The sequence below is a fragment of the Pieris rapae genome, chromosome 10 (assembly GCF_905147795.1).
Source record: "Pieris rapae chromosome 10, ilPieRapa1.1, whole genome shotgun sequence".
Classification (NCBI taxonomy): Eukaryota; Metazoa; Arthropoda; class Insecta; order Lepidoptera; family Pieridae; genus Pieris; species Pieris rapae.
Genome location: NC_059518.1, coordinates 7,287,141 through 7,309,779, shown reverse-complemented (window position 1 = coordinate 7,309,779; position 22,639 = coordinate 7,287,141). Strand labels below are relative to the sequence as shown.

At 32.5% G+C, this 22,639-nt stretch overlaps 1 protein-coding gene across 2 annotated transcripts; it reads right to left on the bottom strand.

The window, feature by feature from the left end:
• Positions 1-55: 55 nt before the first annotated feature.
• Positions 56-16,191, bottom strand: LOC110993478 (DNA topoisomerase 2-binding protein 1). Of its 2 annotated transcripts, none has more exons than XM_045629804.1 (26): positions 15,979-16,191; positions 15,753-15,904; positions 15,487-15,619; positions 15,274-15,381; positions 14,973-15,110; positions 14,406-14,527; positions 14,108-14,283; positions 13,644-13,741; positions 13,404-13,520; positions 12,850-13,077; positions 12,544-12,721; positions 11,984-12,100; positions 11,538-11,719; positions 10,379-10,548; positions 9,326-9,525; positions 8,407-8,571; positions 7,027-7,146; positions 6,440-6,586; positions 5,601-5,752; positions 5,222-5,326; positions 4,204-4,254; positions 3,671-3,824; positions 3,073-3,191; positions 2,527-2,727; positions 1,353-1,576; positions 56-279 (listed from the first exon to the last, which is right to left on the bottom strand). In XM_045629804.1, the coding sequence occupies exons 1-26, from the start codon at positions 16,066-16,068 to the stop codon at positions 84-86; spliced, it is 3,843 nt and encodes a 1,280-aa protein (XP_045485760.1). In that variant the 5' UTR covers positions 16,069-16,191; the 3' UTR covers positions 56-83. The 2 variants fall into 2 exon arrangements, with proteins under 2 accessions (XP_045485760.1, XP_045485761.1); XM_045629805.1 differs by having other exon boundaries at positions 6,440-6,583.
• Between the last annotated feature and the right edge of the window lie 6,448 nt (positions 16,192-22,639).

The window sequence follows — 22,639 nt, the reverse complement described above, 5'->3', positions numbered from 1 at the left end:
TTTGAACGACTAATTACGAAGACGAATATTCTAGAACTCAAAAAGTAACACCACAATTTTTATAAAATAAACTTTATTACAATCTAATTAGGTCTAAATTCGGGAAGACAGTGTTCTTTAGGGTCAGGCAGTGTCTCGTCTGTGAGGTACGCGCTCAGTAGTACAGGGGCACACACAGGAATGCGTTTAGAAATAAGCCACCTCGCATCTCGATCGGAAAGCGGATATCTTTTTATATCCGCAAAGCACGCAGTCACATTTTCATCTGTGTATGGTGGTCTGCAAAAAAAAAGGTTTATTATTAAAACTTTTTAACGATGTCTCCCAACAACTCAACTAAAATCGAGTCGGGCATAAATACTACTAAATCTGTAGAACCCAAAATCAAGATATATAGATATATATAGCCCTCGGTAACACAAAAGCATAAAAAAAATCGCGATTAATGTTTTAAAACTTGTTTTTTTTAATACTTGTGTAATTTGTTGTTTAATACTGACACTATGCTGCGATAAAAATTGATAAATTAATTACGATTGATAAAAAAAAAATAATATCAAATAGGAATTGTAAATTAGAGTTCTTATAGGTTGTAAAGAAACTCAACGGTTTTGAAATGAAACTTGGATGCATGAGGGTAAATTTTTACAGAACGTAACGAAGATATGCAGCGTTTTTGTTGAAGAAAAGAGAGAGCGATTGAGATCTATTGAGAGAGTTTGAGAAAGGGAAATCGAGAAAGAATTCACGCTATTGGTTGATGTATTCGTATAGCAGTTACATATTAGAACTTTAGATTATAAATATATAGATAGATAGAGGCAATTCTGTCAGTTATTTATATTATCATTAGCACGTATACAGTGTGTAAACAGTGTGAATATAGATATATAAATACATGGAGTGATCATATACTGGTACATGGTCATCTATTGGAGCTTTTAGTCATAATTAATTTACAAAAAAGTTTCACTTCTGACTTTACTTTGAAGGCACGCACTTTTTTGTCATAGAAAAAACGGAAACAAACCCGAATTTAATGTTTGAACAGACTAACGTCTTGGACATAGACTAATATTAATAAGTAGTTAGTATTAACTTGTAGCACCTAATTATGTTGAGCGATTTATCATTGTCCTATCATGGAAGCAGGATAATATCATTTTATATCCTAGTAATTAAAATCTCATTTTACCAAAAGATCGAGTTAGTATTAGTAATAGGGAGCGATATACACATTATAATATACATTATATGCCTGATCACTTGCCAATTTTTTCTCACAAATACAATCCTGAACCAAACTCTTTATTAAAACATTCATACTACATCCTTTCTCAAACGAAACTCACTCCACATCTGGCGCCATCCCACCGCCTGCTTCCAGTAATCTGCCCAACAATCGTTTTCTAACAGCTGGTACATGTAACAGGGCCACAACTCCCTGGAAGGGCCCAGGCGATCCCTTGCTAAGCGCACTCCGCCACTTAAAAGCGGCACGGGCGAGGCTTGCCTCTGCCCCCGAAAGAGTCGGGAGTGTTAGGGCGAGAGGATTGCCCCATTCGAATTCTTCTTCCTGTTATAACAGAAAAAACAGTGGCACTGGCTTCAGATAGATCTGAGATATAGATGTTTATAGATAATTTTTATCTGCTTCGTGACATTTGTTTTTAATAAGTAAATAAGTGCTGACACATATCGACTTTTTGAGTTAAATACACGATAATTTCCTTAAAGATCCGAGATTGTGTTAACCATTCCCGATTTTTGTATAAAAAGGTTAAATGTAACTGGAGGGTTAAAGCTAGTGTTAGTTAGAGAACGAGAGTTAGTACGCTCGTAGTCTCACTTGACTATTTAAAAAGAATATCAAGAAAAATTAAAATACCCAATAAATAACATGATCATGAAACAGATTCAGAAATCTGAGGCCAAGACCTAAAAAGGTTGTGGCGCCACTGATTTATTATTGATTATTTTTACTAACATACACTCACTTTTACATCACTCAACACAGCCGAATTAGGTATTACTGAGTTAAACGTATTTAATAATGCTTAGAGACTTCCTTTCGTAAATTTTTGAACCTTTTTGAATATATTGTCTTTAGTACAATTATTATGTTATATATTACATCAAGTAAATTAATAAAATAAATAATACAGTGGCGCTACAACCTCTTTAGGTCTTGGCCTCAGATTTCTGAATCTGTTTCATGATCATATCTTAAATTTAATAAGCAAGTTGATCAGCCTCCAGTGCCTGACACACGCCGTCGACTTTTTGAGTATAAGACATGTCGGTTTCCTCACGATGTTTTCCTTCACCGTTCGACATGTTAAATGCGCACGTAGAAAGAAACTCTATTGCTGCACAGCCGGGGATCAAACCTACGACCTCAGGTATGAGAGTCGCTGAAGCCACTAGGCCGACACTGCTCCAATTACATTAAGTAAGGGAATCCGAAATAAATACACATTAATCAGAGACGAAATACCAAAAGTTGCTGTTAATTACTCCACTTACCGAAATAAACTTTCCAGCAGCCCTACTCCTGTCTATATAAGCTGGATGCAGCACCCATTTACCACCGGCCACAGAGCACAGCATCTTCTCACTCCGTCCGGGAAGAGAACAGAGGAGATGCGTCGCGCGAGGGTCCAACTCAGCTCCCTCACAGACCTCTCCTCCCAGGTGGATTATCATTTCAGTTATTTCTTCTCGATTCTGCAGATTTTTTAATTCTTATAGGATTTCTTTAACTTTTTTGACATTCGGATTATGCAGTATATAATTAATTAATAATTACTGACTAACAGCCTCGGAATAAAAATATAACCATTAATTAATGCCAAATTTAGACGTAAAATGCCTAAAAGTCTAAAACACATTTCGAAAAAAGTATAATGAATAAAAAATCATCAAAATGTAAAATAATATTCGCATATACTATTGTATTTATAAAAATAAATTATATATAATTTTATTTACATTAATGCAATTAAACTAGAATCAAGTGATTAAATAATTAAATTTATTCAATTAAAATATTAAATATCAAACTTTACTTACATCGACATTAGAAGACAACATAAACCGTTTGATCTCCTCAGTTGGGGCGCGGTGGGGCGTGGTGTCGTCCCATCCAACAGTATTCGGCTGAGATTCTGGTCCCGTTTCCACTTCTGGACCTGGATTATACATTTATATATTAAATATTTTGTTCTCAATTCAATAGAATCTACGTACCTAGTCAAAATAATTTAAGTTTATGCATGATGTATAAGTATTGTTTAATTTTTTTTATTGTTAGACATAGACATGACATGACACTTATTAACAACAAAACACACACACACAGAAACTTACAAAATAACAATAATCAAAGAAGGAAAAAATAAAAGATAGCTTTTTTTTATATCGCCGCCCATGGACATGCTTAATGCCAAAGGGGTTCCCGAATAGTAGTATTTTCTTATAAATAAAATCAATTTGTAGCTTGCATAAAAATTATATATTAATGTGACTTGTTAATGCTGAAAAAAATTAGAAACCTTCTAAAAGGAATATCAAATCTGTATTATCTATCAAAAGTTACTTTAACAATGTATAACATCCCAATCATCTCCTAAAAATCACCTTTTGACAAATTTTTGAAAATTTCTCTTACCAGGTACAGCCAGGCTCACAGAATCCCTGGTTCTTTTGGACCGCTGTGAACTATGCCTCGAACTGAGGGCAACACTGAGTCTTTGCAACTGGGCATCGACTCCCGGTATACTAGTTTTGCTTTCATTGGATTCCATACTAGACGCACTAGGACTCTGTAATTTTGTACGACTTTATACAAGCTACCAAAAAAATATCACAGTTTTATAAAACAAGCCATATTCGTTTAAATAAGAATCCATCCCCGATGCACTGAACATTATAAACAGACATTGTAATTTGAACTGATCAGTCTGTACGTTACTTCTGCGTTCTTATTTTTTACTGACAATTTAAAACATATTTAACTTTAGATACAGGTTACAAAAATCACCCAGGCGCCTGAAGAGTTAAATCTTGTTTTCTATTAAAAGGAATTAAAATGTATGGAAATTGAATTGCAAAGAAATTTAGCACAGAAATAAATAAATTTGTACCACACTAATACATTTGTTGTTATCTGTATAAGAATAAGTATTAATTTAATAAAAATACCTGATTATGATTAAATTTGGCCATTTTAGAAGGCGGCGTCTCCACGTCATCCTGAAAAGATGACACAAACGTGAAACAGGACTATTAAAAGAGCTACAGTATAGAACAGTTGAAACGGTTAAATAAAGTACGGAACTGTTGAAACGGTTAAATAAAGTACGGAACTATTGAAACGGTTAAATAAAGTACGGAATTGTTGAAACGGTTGAAGTACGGAACGGTTGAAACGGTAAGAGCACAAAACTTATCTACTGAACTTTTTAGGTTATAAATAAATAAATGTTATATATTCTTGATGATTAGGATTAACAAATTAGGTAATGAAATTTGAATCCTCGATAAAACAACGTTAAATGCGACAGAAAAAATGTTTTAAAAGCTCTTGAAACTAGATTTAAGTTTGATTGGTTCAAGTTGCATATTACGGATCTTAAAGGTTTATTTTAGAAAAGTAATCACAGGTTTTTTTCCACCTACAAAACTTTCAAATATTTTTTATAACTCCTTTAAACACGACTCCGCGTGTTAATATTGCAATCCAAACGTATAACTTTAAATTACACATCTAAAATCATAATGTAAAATAATAACAGTTTATTTAGGTCAATAGCAATTATTAACCAGAAAAAATACTAGGAACTGTCTACCCTAGTAAAGAAAAATATTGATATAAATATAATTCATTAGTCAAGTGAATAGGTGCTATTTAAAGAATTAAGTTGGTGCCTGGTAGATAGTACCGGTAGATCCCAGAGGGACGAAATGCTACCAGTTATAGGGAACACTGCCACACGGCCGAAACTTTTTTAATTTATTTTAATTCTCTTTTTTTTTATTATATATTTTTAATTATTTATTTGTAGGTTTTAATTGTGAATACTGTATTGTTGATTGTTATGATTACTAACGAAGTTTTAAAGATTCTAAAAAAATAAGTTAGTTGATAAATGTAAAGGCTTATATGTCTTAATATAGAAATGTATTCGTATATCGAACTAAAATGGGTTGAAGTGCATACTTGCAAATGTAACTTCCTCGCTGTGGGTACACTTTGTTCGGCGGTAGGCGTATTTGAGTTACCATTGAATTGCGCCAGGAATCGATTTCTGATCTCCGATAATGGCTGAAAATTATCATAAAATTAAAGTTTGTCATAATATGTATTATAACCCATACATCAAATTGTATATGACGCGAAAAAGCTAGAATCTAATAAACAAATTCTTAAAAGTGTTTTGTGCTAATATTTTTTTCTTTCATAATTATTTATTAGTTTTGAATTGTAATTGATTATATACAATGGCATAGATATTGTCAAAGTAACAAACGTCAAGTGAGCAATTTTACCCTTTATTTAAAATTATTTGAATACAGAGTAGTTTTAATGAATATCTCACCGTCTGATGTCTATCAGTAGGTGTGTCTTGTTTTGATGGCAGGTCGTTAACGATTTTCCATAAACGCTTCCTATTTTCGGGGGAAAGTCGACCAGAACCAGGTCTCAAAGCCGCCCCGAATCCACTATCTGGTGTTGCTATGTTTTTGGCAACTAAAAATAAAATATAATTCTAAGTTACCAAATTTCAGTTTATTTTTATAGTCGTTGCACTAGCCTAACTTCAAAACATATTAAATAATTTATTCCAATTATACCACCTTTGGCACTTTTCAATGTTAAATACAATAAAAAAATGATTCTAGTTGCCGCTTCAGAAGGTAGTTTCGTGTGGAGAAGAATGGGCAAGAAACTCCACACTTACCTTTTTAAAATAGAATTTACAATATTTTTATATGTTAGTCAAATAATTATATGTGTAGACAATGTATTCCCAGAATACAACTACTATACAGGTCTATTATTGTATTGTTAGTATACATGTTCCTCATATGTTTACAAATATCGAAACCGTAGAATATTATACATTAAAGAGTAATAAAAAACAGTGTATGAGATAAAAATAAAATAATTACAGTTTGTAGTATTATAAAACAAAAAAAAAATTAGATCAGCTACCAATTACAGCTCTGTTCTGTTTGACTGAGTATTTTTTCCACTCACCACTATTTAATTTACACCGATTTGAATTGTAACTAAGTAATATTGCTATTATTTCTTTTCCAAATAATAAAACTGACAAAAACATAGCCTAGAAAAACTGGCTTTTTGAGTATTTTCATTATTATTTATTTCGATTTTTTTTTAAGTTTATTATCATTGCTCGCTTAAAATACTTACAGTTATCAACCGGTGTCCTTACTGGGTCAGAAGGCATCTCCCCTCTCTTTACAGCTTGCAGCCGACGTCGTGTGGTAGGACTGAAGTTAGCAAGAATTGGCGTGGAAAGTGCGTCGTCTAGTGGCGGAGTTCGGACTGCACATTCTAAGAAAATATATTTTGATTACTAAAAAAATATAACTTAATTCTTTATTGGCAAGAATTTGGCGTAGATACAATAATACATAGATGGTACAATTTTTTTTCTACAGTTTCGTGTTTGCCTTAAATTTTTTCCTTGCTTTTCTGTTATTTTTTTCTTCCCTGTATGTCTGTTTCCGCACTTAGACGTTCAATAGGTCGGTTGTACGTAATTGTTGTATGTATTTTTACATTCTAATATAATTTTTGTATGATTTTTTTACGTAATGTAACGTTATGTGGTACACACTGCAAATTTGTTTTACATATACAATGCAGGATTACATAGTCTGAATTACGTATTACATTATCAATGATTATATTATTTATTTAGAGCTGTAAGCATGACACAAAATAAAAAAAAAATATTTTTGATAATGATTTAAAAATTTAATTAAAATTTATACCTTGTTTGTCCAAGTCTTGCGAGTCATTTGGTCTCTTTGGAGTCTCCTGTGAGTCACCCCCCAGTAAGCCCTGTCGGGCCATCGCGATGTACCTTGACGCGGGTGACATGTCGTCGCCATCTTTAATTGAAACATGTGAAGATCAAAACGCGATCATAAATTATATAAACACTTACGAAATTTTAGAAGATGATATGACCGATTATTTAACTTTAGTAGCCCGATATCCGGGTTAAAATCCGGCTAAACAACAATCTTAAGGAACAAATCATCTTAAATTAAATATTCTAACATAAATTATATATGTTACCGGAAATGTATGGAATCCAGGAGTTGTATACAAATCCTAGGAAATTTATATAATAACTAGCAGACTCGGCCAAGCGTTGCTGTGGCTAAGGTTTTTGTTATATTACATAGTAGTAAATTAATCAAGGGAAACCGTAGGAGAACTTATGTGAAACGTTGGTACCACGACACGGACCTAAACTAAACTACCTTTAACTCAGCGCCATCTGTTAGAATTGTATCAAATAATAAACAAATGTTAATGTTATCGTAATTTTAGTAAGGATGCCTATTTTTTTTGAAAATGAAATATAGCCTATGTCACTCAGGAATGATGTAGCTTTCCAACAGTGAAAGAATTTTTCAAATCTGCCAAGTAGTTTCGGAGCCTATTCAATTCATACAAACAAACAAAAAATCAAACCTTTCCTCTTTATAATATTATTAGTATAGACAAACAAATACACTGAAAATATAGCCAGAGATGGAATGCATAATACATTTTACTACAAAAAGGTTAAAAAAATTACAAAAGGAAACAAACCTTTTCGCAATGTGAAGCCACAGCATTAAATAATGTATCTTGTAAGAATACAAATGTTTCAACTATAGTGGAGTATGCCCTCTTACAATATTGCTGTGCCTAACCAAGGTCCTTAATGTAACAAATTATAACGTGTCACGTCTAAAATATATACATAAGGAATGCAATGAAGAATTGAAAAAAAAAATGATTTAAAAAAAAAAACAAAAAAAAATATTAAATACTATTTATTTAATTTATCTAAGTGGTATCAAATTTGGCTGTGTCGTGTGATGGTGTAAAAGTGAGAATGAGTACGTGAAATTGTGTATGTGGGGTAAAATGCAAGTGATTTTGCGCTATGGATGTTCTTAATACACCTTTTAACCATATTCTGCGATAGCTTTAACAAGTCAAGGCTTAAATATTCGTTGTTGTATGTCCGGGCTGCGCGATACAAAACTGAGTTTTTTGCATAGTTGGTGTTAAGGAAATAAGGAATTAATTAAACCCTGCATCTGTTTAAAATAAAAATAATAAAATCGACTTTATATACAAAAAAAACTCACCACTGGGTTTAGTTTTAGGTGTTTCGTCTTTTTGTAATGAGCGCCTCGGAACATTACTTTCAACAGGAGGAAGCATGTCATTCTGTTTGTCTCTTTCCTTCTTCATCGATTTTTGTATATCTATCTCGGTCTCTTCTAGTTCCGGTTTTTCAGGTGTAGGTGGCGCTAAAATAAATAAATTTACTGCCTTTACATGCGCATAAATTGTGGCTGTAGCTTATTAAGCAATTTTGTATGGGGACGTTATTAATAAAAAATTCAATAATATAAAAAGTTATATAGTAATTACATACAGAATGTGAGAGATCAACATAATAACAACATAGTGGATAATCCATTATTGAGGGAGGCTACATAAGATAAGGCTGCGACCACCTTAAGACAGTGGAAAGTTCAGAGCACACAGGGTAGTTTTAAAGGTTCATAAGACCAATCCAACTATTTGCATGCATTTTATCTTATATATTTAATTTTAATAAAGACACGTTAAACAGACAGAAATCCTAAAAAAAATAGGACGTATTTTTTAATTAATTTAAGTAATAATTAAAAATGAAAGTAAAAAATTTTGAAATAACACGAAAAACTGTATTAGAGAGACACTATTCGATCAAACATTCTATTTAAGCGTTAACATATAAAAAAAATCTCAAAATATAAGTTCTAAGCGCAGAACTCAAAAATGGCTGGACCAACTCCAGTAATTTTTATGCATTCCTTGAACTCTAAAAAAGGTATTTATGTAAAGAGAAAAATTTGAAGAGTTACTCTTTAAAATTCCATTTATTCCGGAAAAGCGATCAGCCACTATGGGGTAACAAAGCAAAACGTTCCATATGTTGGTATGTAACTACTTAAAAGATTAATGTAAAAATTATATAAAGGCAGAACTTGCACGTGTGAAATTTGAAATGCATACCCTTAGTATCTCCAATGAGATAAGGTTTTTCGCTGACTCTCTTCCCTTTCTCAAGACAAGCTAGGAGCCACTCAGCAGTAACTGCGGGAAGGCCCCACTTTAATGCCCCTAAATATTTATCCCCACTTGGGGTGGGACATATAAGATGGGTTGACGCTTGGGCATTCGCCGTGTTACGTCGGCAGAAACGAAGCTGGGTTCTGTAAAGATGAATTTTGAATTTATTTCAAAATGTTGTTCCTATTTCCAGTCCGAAACACCCAATGTTAACTAAGTCTTCTCTTTCTGACTAGATGTCTTTTGTTATGAAAAAAAGAGATAGCGAGAGTTTAGCTATACTGTTGCAATATTAACCTTCATCGAATAGGCCTAATGTCTATGATAACAAACACATTTCTCTCAAAACTCTATGATAACAAGGACATTTTGTATCAATATACCAAAAAACTAAATAACATCTCTCTTTTAAATGGTCTAGATTTTTTGACGTGACAACATCTTATAATTCGATGGAGCCGACTGCACGCACAAAAAACATGACGCATGCGGCGTTACCTCGCTCTGAGGCGTTCCATGTAAGGCTTGAAGTTCAAGCGAGAGCGCGGAATGAGCGACAAAGAGGCACAATCGGCCTCCGCGTTTGGCAGCGTTCGTTCGTTAAAAAAATGACATAATTATATTTATGCGTACAAATAAATGTAACTTGATCAATTCAATTGTGATTTCCATTAACCTCCTCTATATCCATACATAATATCTATCAAACGAGCAAAATTAAAATTTTCTTTTAAAAAATGCAACCATTCCATCAGTATTTTCTTATGACGTCACATTCAACTATCGTCAGTAAACCGACTTTACAGACAACCGATTTTTTTAATGTTTGTAAGTACCTGTGACCATCATGGTTCTCATCACTGTTAACTTTAATTAATCAAATTTATTATTGTTAATAAATAAAAATAATATATATGAAAACCAAACTGTTCATCTCTATCAGCAAAGCAGGGTATAGGAGCAACAACACGCAAACACGTAATATCAAATACTCACGTGGCACCAAGTAGCTTAGCCAATTCATCCAAAAATGCCCTCTCAATTCCACTATATGTACTAAGACAGGCCACTACCCCATTTAGTGGTTCACTATCAGAGTTGGGTACCGTCACAGGACGATGGTAGTATTGCAATGGAAGTAATTCTTGTTGACTTAAACAATCTTTCTGTAAACAAAAGAACATAATTTTTGCACACTATTATTTCTGTTGGACTTTGAATAGGCTATACCACATAAAAATGTACGTTATTGTAGAATCGTCTTCACACTCGTAACTCGTATTAGATACTTCATACAGAAAATATTTTTATAACATCGCTGTTCATAGGAAGCAAGTTTGTAATAGTAAACAAGTAACAAATGATAACAGAATCGTCGACGCCCGGTATATTCAGAATTCCACTTTCCCATCGAAAGCCTTCTTAGAAACCCTTTCTATTTATTTATTTAAAGAAACAAATTTATATATCATAAAGACGCTAGTCCCTGCATTAAAGACAACCCTGTGATGTGGGTGACCAGATACTCTTCCCTAGTATATATAATATTATGTGTGCCTCAATCTGAATTCTAATGCACATAGCTAATCAAATAAAGATTTTTTTTATGTCGCCGTCAACAAGCTTAATTAGCCATTTCAGTAACAGCCTAGCCCTTTAACTAAACGGCACCGTTTAACTAGCGGCCTGTAAGATATAAGCCGCAGCGATTGTTGCCCATTCGTACTCGAGTCCTTATTTGGCAGAAATAAAAAAGGCGAAACATGTGACATAATAAATATTCTTTTTATTTGAAAATAATAAAAAAAAAATTCGAAGACTGAAATGTTTTTCGGTTTTTCCACAAGACGTTTTGCGCAAACTGAAACGTTATTTATGGCCGTTTCATGAACGCTCTATTACATGCCAGAAAAATGTAATTTGCGTATAGTAATTAGTATACTCTCTTTTTCAAGAAGCTGACATATTTTTTCAAGCTATTTCCGAGCAAGTGTAGTCGTCCGGTACTCTTTACAGGATACACGTTTTCAGGCGTTTTCAGGGCTGGTAATACCACTTTTATTTAAGGCTTCATACACGCACTAAATATCGATTTGGCGGACAAAATGTAGTACATACTTGTATACTATACGTAAGATATAAGTAGAATACTCACAATCCAAAAGACAGTGACATATTCGACCCCTTCGTCCTCACATTCCCAGTCCAGGGGCACAAGCCGATAAGTCCCTCGACCCCCACCGCCCTTGGCCACTAACAACCCCCCAGCTGCTGAAATCTCCGCTCCTAACTCACTTATCGCCTCCTCTTCTAAGCCCTGGACTTCGATTTTCAAACCTATGAAATAAGTTATTTAAAATAAATGAAAACGGAATTCGAAATTTAAAAAGTGTTGCTAGCTTCAGTTATTTCCGCTCGTTATAAACCTTGAAAGATAGTATGGTGTGTTACCATGGTTACCATTATTTTTCTATGGAAGTAAAATCGTAACACTACTAAAAAAATCTAAATATCTATTTATTGGCAGTTTAGAAATCAGGCGATAAATTTTATATTATTCAAGATTATAGACGACAACTGATGAAAGTGACCATTAGTTACCACTAAATATTTGTTCAATCTCTTCTGTTGGTTCATCTACCATATCGTCAGTAATTTCAGGTACAGGATCATCTCTTACTGGCTCCGGAGTTTTTTCTCTTGGCTCCAATACATTTTCTGAAAACAATCATTAAATAAACTCACACTCTTTGAAATAAAACAAAACTGTCTTTTGACTACTGAAATATATATTATCTATGCAATAAGGTTTGCAACACAAAAATATTCGGGTATTGGATGTATCTGTTTAGTTGAAAAAAAAGCTTTGTTCCTGATCAAGTTTTCCATACAAAATCGATCGTTACTATCGATTAACATATACTCGTGCTTTGCACACTCAAAACAATAATCAACTTTTACTCGTAACACGTAATTAAACGTTTTGAAATAAGCGCTAAACAAACTTCGATATGGAAGCAAGAAGCTGGAAGTAATCTAGGCCATTATACTATATATTTGTGCTTTCTACTACTAACTACTGCACAATATCATTTTGGTTGGTGCTGCAGTTGATCTTAATTATTAGAAAGCACTCTGTAATTCAGATATAATATACTTACGACTTAAATAATGATTAACAAGGTCATCTTGCACATTCGGTTCCGGTTCTGGTTCCGGTGGGGGTAGGTTTAAAGGCTCATGTAATAGCTGTAAGTTGCGTTTACTCATCGGCGATGCTGGTTCTATTGGCACTTTCTTTGATTTTTTGGGCGTGGCCATTTTTATATTCATAACATACTAAAAACATGATTTGAATAAAATTTCGGATCGAAGGACCATTTATTGTTTAGTTAGCTTTGTAAGAGAATTTGTTATTTATGTGGTACTAATATTTATATATTTTGACATTATTATTTTTCATTTACCTCGGCCTCATCAAGCGCCCTTCCAGCCTCAACACAGGCCAATAACCACATCGCAGTCAACACAGGTACATTGGGCAAGGCAGCCAAAGCCGCGGTACCAGCTATTTTCGTACCGGCCACTACGTGCGTTACTCTCTCGTGCGGACAATCGTATCGTACGCCACCACAACGTGACACGCACGCAGTTGCACGTTCACGACAAATGCCTTCCAGGCCTACTAGCCATATCTAAAATTTGTTATTTTAATTACTTTATATAGATAAAGAATTGATTTCTTCTTGTATAATTATGCGGCTTCGCATACCTACATCTATTTCTGAATTTATTATTTGGTTAAAGTTTGGTTTTTATGATATACTTGCTAACCAAAATGAATCTTTGATTAGCAAGTATTTTACCTCAAGTTAATGATTGACTAAGTTTTTTACGTAGCAAAATGTTTATTTGGGTACAACAAAAAAAATATATGTTTTACGAACAACAAGATGCGACGTTAGATATTATTTGAAAATGATGAATAGCAAAATATTTAAGATAAAAACGATATACATACACAAAATCCATCAAATATTGGACCAGCCATCTTGATTTTACTCAAATCAAGTTTCTCATAAGCTTCCACAATCTCTTTGTCCATAGATGTATCGGGTTTTTTTGTTTCTTGTGAAAACTAGAAATATATATTAATAATAATAATAATAATAATCTTTATTTTCTTCTATTAACATTTACTTCATTCAATTTGGAATAATAAATCATTATTATTTTCTTAAAAACAACTTATATATGTTACCTTAAATCTTCCAGACGATGTGGTGACATCCGCTGCTCTAGATTCGTCAACAAAATTCATCGGCTGTCTAAAGTTTGTTATACGAGAAAAGTTTAAACCTAAAAATGTTTTTACTTTATAAATATAAACTTTAGTACTTATATATTATTTAATTATGCGCCTCAAGCGGGATAATAAATAGTCCTGGTATGGATGACAAAAAATTATGTTTTGTAACGTAGTTCGTACTACAAATGTAATAATTCGTTATCTTAAAGTATATACGTAAAATTCCTTCAAAACTTAAGCGACTACAATTGTTTATTTGTGTGTTAGATGGCGCTGTAATCAGTCAACATAAGAACAATGAATAAGTCTGTAAATCATTTCAAAGTTCGCAGAATGAATATTAAATGTGGCATTTAACTCAAACCATAAACAAAATTTAAATATAAACTAATTTTAATTAGTTGTCAATATCTTACTCATATCGGGCAAGCGATGTTCAGCCAAAGGCGAAGATGTTGAGGCCCCAGTCACCTTATATTTATGTAGGGGTAATGCCACACCGCGCTCCGCGGAATCAATAACCCAGGATGGTAGAACGCACGCTTTTCCATATTCCAATGCTGCCTTGTATTTTTCGCTGCCGACTCCATCCCTTAAAATCCATTTAAATTAAAAAAGTTTTGAAGAAACTGTATAAGTCATTTCTTTTACAAAAATGTGATTCGATAATTTCGATAAAGAGCTCTAAGAAATTTGTAAATGTAAAATACTTACTTGGTAAGAACTACTACATCTGTACTTTCACTTTGGAACGGACCAGAATAAGTACCACCATTCTCATTAACTAACTTCATTATCAACTTTTTCTCATTTTTTGTTATCCCTGAGGTGGTCACCTAAAATGTAATAATAAAGTAACCAATTTTATTATAACTTAGTACAAGCTACAAACTTCATTTGTGAATAAAAATAAGAGAAAAATAATCTCAAAAATGAAAAATATCAACATGCAAAACAGCCCAAAACAGTAAAACCTTAACTTAATTAAGGTTAAAAGATAAGGTAATTAAGGTTAAAGATAAAATATGTAATTTTAATTATAGGTTTTCAGACCTTTTTACTTCTTACAACAAGAGGGGATAGTGTCCTTTTGACAGGACTAAATATAACATTTTATCTTACACAGTCATCATACTTAATTATAACAATAATTTAAGAATACTGGAAAAAATGCGGAATTCCTAACTTTGCTATTTCCAAAAAAATTAACTCAATTTCTAATAATCAATAATTGTTACAGGATGGTAAGCATACAGCAGTTTGACCAATAACATTACATACTTGCAGATTAGTAAATGGTGGTAAGCGGTGGAAATCAAAATCACTTGAACTTCCATTGACATTGAGCTGCAGTGACGATTCCCACACAGCATCAACCCAGGATTCAGTCATTACTGGTATCCCTTTTTCAACAGATTTCTAAAAGATATTTCGAGAAAATTTACCATAGTTTAATAAAGTTAAATTTACCAATTGCTGAATATTAAGCAAGAAAAAGAGCTCTTAAAAACTCACAGAAAAGTTATTGAAATAAAAAAGAAAATACTAAAATTAAGATTTCAAAAAAACAATTTACACTTACAATATATTTGTCCGAGAGCACAGTATCAGACACAAGGTGTGTTGTCTCTTCTGTTAGCACAGTACTGTAGATACCTCCCATCCATTGGACTTTCCTCTTAATATTTTCCTTGATATTAAAGAAATATGAAATATATAAAAAATACAGTAAACCCTTAATATTCTAGGATGTATTAAGTATTTGTTTAAGTTAATTTTGCAAGCAAATAATTACCTTCTGTGGCTTTGATAATCCACTAGCTGTAACAACAAGACCTCTCATAGCTATTGTGTAAACAGGATCTGGCCCAGATGGTATTGGAGTACCTTCTGTAAGGCAACATGATAAACAGCGAGGGCCTACTAACCTGAAAAATTATTTTATTAATAAATTTATTATTTTCTATATTAATTAATATTTATATATGTTCAAATATCTCAGTGTAAGTTTTCAAGGGTTTGTGATATTGGAACGCTTAGAAGTAAGAAAATAGTACTTACAAGCATTTAGTTGCTCGGAGCCGATCAAATAACTCTCCAGAAAACTCTGATAAGACGAAAACATCCTTTTTAGTAAGACCGTCAAACTTTTTCCATTTTGATTCGTGCACAAACTGAGCACGTATGCCTCCACCGGAATGTTGCTCGCATGCCTTAAAACACAAGTCTAATGTTACTGAAGAAACTGTTGTTGTTCACAGGAAAAAAAAGATGTTATAGTACTCACAGTAAAAGCTAGTTTCATTTCTTCTGAACAGTCATTTTCACTTTTTGAGTCCCTAGGTATAATAAACGTCACAATTATATCCTCCGTCATTTTTCTAGTCACTACGCTTTTTGTGGATTGTTTAAATACGTAAAGACATTCCTATAACAATAAATTATGAACTAAGCTAAGCATTAGCGCAATGCGAAGGCGGGCGATTTATTTACAATTTGTACAAATTGTTGACAATAAACAATTTAAACCTTGACGGTTAGATAGTTACATTGTCACCACCATACTTAGGGCGCACTGTCAGCATGAATACCAATAACACCTCAAGTGTTTAACTTTGTAAGCTTTAGATGATGTAAGGCATTTTAGATGTAAGGAGCATATTAATTATAAATCAGTCTAATATCGACCACCGTAGATATAGGGTCTCACATCGACCACCTTAGAATTAGGGTCTAACATCGACCGTAGTATAATATAATTGTAATTCTTTTAATAAAGTTTCTATTTTTTAAAAAATCTTTTGAACATCGTCGCGATTTGACTGGCGCAGCCGGTAGGATACTCGTCGTGATCCTGTGTCTTATATAGACTAAAAATCAGTCGAAGCATCGGGTTACGCGTGTGTTTCAACATACATAACGAGTATATAAAAACCAACAAATTTGTCAAAATATTCGCGAAAGTTCAAGATTATAAAAAAGTGAAACAAGAGTGAAACAGCAGTTATAAATAGAAGAAATGGGTTCCAGACTTATGTGAGTAAACCTCTTCACATTCCAACCTGTCCCATTTTATTTCCATTTGACTGTATTAGTAATAAGTTTAAGTAATTTTAAGTGAAAAGAAATTGTTATTATTTAAATTAAAAATGCAAGAAATACGTACGATTCCATCAGATATTTTAAATATAATACCAAAATTTGATGGCGATCAGAAACTATTAAATTTATTTCTAAGAAAAAGCGAATATGTAATAAGAGCATTCAGATCAGAGCCTCCAAATGTCGCACAAGACCTCTATATTTTTCACGCAATTACAAGCCGCCTAAGAGGCAGGGCGAGCCATCTAATTAGTGAGAGACAGGACATTAACCATTGGACAGAGTTAAAAACAATTCTTATCCAACATTTCGGAGATCCTAGAACGGAAGAATGTATCTCAATAGAATTAGAAAATATTAAAATTAATCAAGGCGAGTCATATTTAAATTTCTGCAATAGAATCCAAAGCGTCCGTAGTACATTATTTTCAAAAATTAATTTAATAGAGGACGAGAATATTAAGAACGCAAAGATGAACATTTATAACCATACATGTTTAAATGTTTTTCTTTTCAATTTGCCTGAGGATATGATACGCGTTGTCCGACTACATAGATGCATAACTCTCGAAGACGCGCTTAGTGTAGTAATGGAAGAAGTTAATTTCCTTAATCAATATAAATCACGGAGTATTAATAGACAAAGATATACTCAGAATATTAATGAAAAAAATAATTTACCACAAAATAATTTATCACAAAATAATTTTTCACAAAATAATTTTAATAAATTTAATCAATTACCTCAAAACCAAAATAACCCTCCAATGAAATTTAAATTTGGAATTCAGCCGCAATCACAACATCAAGGATTTAAGCCTAATTTCTCTAACTTTAAATTCGGTACCAACCAAAAGCAAGGTTTACATAATCAAAATAATTCACAGTTTAAATTTGGTATTCCACCACCTCAATTTGGATACAGGCATTTCCCCCAATCGAATCAACAACAATTTAAATTTGGTATTCCACCAAATCATCAACCAAAACCGGTACATAAATATGATAATGATGTATCAATGCGAACAGCACCTCAAGCTAAGCAAAATTTTATAACACCCAGAACATCAAATAATTTATTCTATACAAATTATATGAACGATGATATTAATGATTACACAGATTACAATCATGAAACGTGTGTATCAAACCACGAAGATAATTATCCATATGAATATTATAACGTAGATCCGACTTATTTTCCGCCAAATAATTATTACGAATTAGAACAAAATTCAGAAGAAGCTGTTGAGACCTCAGAACCTGAAAATTTTCATACACAGGCCTCAACAACAGACAAACCGAAGTAATACATTTGAATCATCATAGTGCTTTAAAGTTGCCACATATTGAAATTCCGGAAATAAATAGTAAATTCATGATAGATACTGGTAGTTCACGATCCTTTATAAGTCCTGAAATAGTCAATAAGTATTTGCAAGAATTTAAATATTATGAACCATTCGAAGTCGTAAGTACACATGCACAGAGTCACCATAACGAAGTAATTTATATACCTCTCTTTAAAACTTTTTGTAGTACAGATTATCACAAATTTTATATCTATAATGTGGATAACGATTATGGCGGTTTAATAGGATCAGATTTATTAAAACAACTTGATGCTAATATAGACATGAAAAATCAAATTTTAAAAACTCGTGACACAGAAATACCAATTATTTATAGTCCACCATTTAGCATTCGTGTTGATGCACGATCTGAAACTCGTGTTAGGGTTCCTGTTCATCTTTTAAATGGACAAGCAATATTAAATTCAATTAACTTTGGTAAAGGTATAAGAACACCATCTGCTCTTGTAAAATGCGAAAACGGTTATGCTACCACTATAATACAAAATTCATCTAATAAAAATTATGAAATTAAATTCACTAAACCTCTAAGGGTTACAAGTTATAATGAAGAAAAAATTAATATAAATAATACTCAAACAACTTATGATTATAAAATTGATAAAATTCTGAAACAAAATTTGTCAAAATTACGTTTTGAACATATGAATGAGGAAGAAAGAAGTAAAATTTTTAATTTATGTTTAGAATATAGAGACATATTTTATAGCGAGCATATACCACTAAGTTTTTCTAACCAAGTAAAACATAAAATTCGTACAACCAATGAAGACCCAATTTATGTAAAACCTTACCGTCAATCTCCAGCCGAAGCCGCTGAAATTAGGAAACAAATAGATAAACTCTTAAAAGACAACGTCATACAAGAATCAAATTCTCCATGGTGTGCACCTGTACACCTAGTACCAAAAAAAATTGACGCTAGTGGTGAAAGGAAGTTTAGGATGGTTGTTGACTATAGACGACTAAATGACATCACAATAGACGATAAATATCCATTACCTAATATAACTGACTTATTTGACAAACTAGGAAAAAGTTGTTACTTCTCAGTACTCGACTTAGCTAGTGGATATCACCAACTAGAAATAGAAAAAGAAGATCAACCGAAAACTGCTTTTTCGACGCAGTTTGGACACTATGAGTTCCTAAGAATGCCGTTTGGGTTAAAGACCGCACCAGCGACATTCCAACGAGCTATGGACAATATTCTTAGAGGACTGCAGGGTATACATTGCTTAATTTACCTGGATGATATAATTATCTTTTCATCTAGCTTAGACGAACACTTAGTAAAACTAAAACTAGTATTTGACAGACTCAGAAATACTAATCTTAAAGTCCAACTAGACAAATCGGAATTCCTTTGTAAAGAAACAAATTACCTAGGTCATACAATAACACCTGACGGACTAAAACCAAACACCGATAAAATAGACGCTATACTAAATTACCCAGTACCAAAAACTACGACAGAAATTAAGAGTTTCCTAGGACTTATTGGTTATTATCGAAAATTTATAAAAGACTTCTCAAAAATTACACAACCCATGACAGCATGTCTAAAAAAGAATAGTAAAATTGTAATAAATGAAAATTATTTAAAATCTTTTGAGAAATGTAAAGAACTCCTTGTTAACGCACCATTACTTCAATATCCCGACTTTACAAAACCTTTTATTTTGACAACTGACGCATCAGACTATGCACTTGGAGCTGTACTCTCGCAGGGTCAAGTGGGCAGTGATAAACCAATAGCATATGCTAGCCGAACTTTGAATGACACAGAAAAACGTTACAGTACTATAGAAAAAGAATTATTAGCAATAGTCTGGGCAGTTAAACATTTTCGACCGTACTTATATGGAACAAAATTTACAATCTATACGGATCATAGACCATTAGCTTGGCTAGATTCTCTTAAAGAACCAAATAGTAAATTGACTAGGTATAAACTCAGATTAGCCGAATATAACTTTAAAGTCATTCATAAGAATGGAAAGCAAAACACCAATGCTGATGCTCTCTCGCGTATTAAATTAAATGCTTTAGGTAAAAACGATAAAGATAATCAATCAATGATAGTGAATGTAGGAAATTCTGATAGAAATCTTGATGACTATATTCAAGAATTAACCGATTCAATAACACGATTAGGACAAAACAATCAAAGTAAAGAACCTGAAAATGATAACAGTAATCCTATGTCTTTTTCTGAAGTATCTAGATCCATTCCATCTCGAAGTAATTCCAGGTCATCATCACGTACATTAACAATAAACTCTAGTACAGATACAGTACATTCTGCTGAAGATATGGATACAAATGGTATTCCCATACTTTACGAAGCTATAGATACAAAACCAAACCAAATATTAATACACCCATGGTTTAAAAATGAACTTTCAGTTAAAATTCGTTCACATCCCAAACAAAAGATTTTAGAGGTCCATTTACCCCTAGATAATTCCGAGTTAATAAAAAAATTTCTTAAAGAATATATTAGACCTAAAATTAAATATTTTATCTATTACGAAAACAAAGCACACCGACAACTATTCACACAAGTATTAATTTCATTATTTAGAAAAGAAACCGTAAAGCTTTATGAATGCACTGAAAGAGTAATTAATGTCACTGACGAAAAAGAACAAGAAGAAATAGTAATGAAATATCACGCAGGTAAAACCTGTCACCGAGGTATTAAAGAAACAATCTCTCATTTAAAACGAGTTTATTTTTGGACAAATTTAGAAGAAACCGTAACTAGCTTAATAAATTCATGTGATACTTGTAAACGCATGAAATACGACCGTAGACCATTTAAACCCCAATTACAACTTACACAAACTCAATCAAGACCTTTTCAAGAGTTATTTATAGATTTATTTTCTGTAGAAGGAAAATATTACCTAACCATACTAGACGCGTTCAGTAAATTAGCACAAGCTTTGGAAGTTCCAGATAGATCGACACCTGAAGTAGTCAGGGCACTCATAAAATACTTTTCATTCTACGGCGTACCAACTAAAATTAGTTCAGACCCCGGTTCAGAATTCAACAATAAACTCATGAAAGATCTAATGACATTATATAAAATAGATATTCACATAGGCACCCCTAACAATCCAAACTCAATGGGATTAATAGAACGATTTCATTCCACAATTTTAGAAATATATAGACTTGCGAAATATGAACATAAATTCACAGATGCTACATCAGTAATGACATATGCTATAATGGCTTATAATCAGACAATCCATTCAGTAACAGGTCTCACTCCGTTTGAAGTAGTATTTGGTCACACGGAAAGTAACAATCAATTCAATTTAAATTTTGATAAAGAATACACTCAACAACTAGTTAGGGATCATGCAAAAAGAACTCACTACTTATACAAGTACTTAACCGATAAAATAGGAACTAGGAAAGAAAAAGTTCAACAAAATAGAGTAGGAGAAATTAATTTTGATTTAAATGAAGGTGATACTGTTTTTATTAAAGGTGTAAATCAACGTAGAAGCAAGGATAAACCCAGGTATGAAAAAGCAAAAGTTAAGGGTAAAATAAAAAGAAATGTAGTATTGGTAGAAACTAACACAAAAGATAAAAACGTTCCAATAAAAGACATAAAACGTCCCCCACAGATTCGTCCTGCTAGTGACCCAAGCAGTAACGATCCGGGCCCTTCAACTTCAAAAGGTTGAGAAGAATCCAGGCGTTCTCCCTCTCAGAGAAGGAACCGCTCTGATTACGTATGATAAGTGGATAGTAATTAAGACACTAGATATTAATCTTATTAAGGAAGAATTAGAATTTAATATGCATAGATATTTAGAACTCAATAGAATAGTAGAATTACAGTTAAATATCAGTAGCCCTCCGTTAATATATTTCAATGATGTTAAGCTTCAAGTTAATTATATGTTAAATATCACATTGAACAAATATTCAGAAATTGTACCAATTAACAGACAGAAAAGAGGACTCATCAATCCTTTAGGATCTTTAGTTAAAATGATAACAGGAAATTTAGATTATGAAGATGCTATTAAATATGACAACTTAATAAAAACCGTAAAAACTCGAGAACATTCTCTAGAAAAGAAAACTACTGTTATATCTGAAATGATAAGACTTGTTGCGAACTCTACTATAAATATTACAAACAATCTCGAACAATTAAGTGATGCAATTAATAACATAAATAAAAATGTTAAAAATATTTCAATTATTTCACATATTAATCAAATAACACATATTTATAATTCTTTCTTTCATAATTTTCAAATAATTTACACAAAATTGACCGAGATTGAAAACATTTTAGCATTTAGTAGAATGGGCGTTTTACATCAATCTATAATTAATACTAATGAACTCATTAATGTACTTAGAATCATTGAGAAAACAGATAGGCTGATATTTAAAGTAATTCCTGAAAATATTATAAGAATTGAACAGTCCATG

Coding starts and splice junctions, on each gene's coding strand:
- LOC110993478 (XM_045629804.1), bottom strand. CDS start 16,068: ATGACGGAGGATATAATTGTGACGTTTATTATACCTAGGGACTCAAAA. Junction 13,078..13,403: donor CAATATTTGATGGATTTTGT/GTATGTATATCG, acceptor AACAAATTTTAG/ATATGGCTAGTAGGCCTGGA. Junction 1,577..2,526: donor CTGCTGGAAAGTTTATTTCG/GTAAGTGGAGTA, acceptor CTGTTATAACAG/GAAGAAGAATTCGAATGGGG.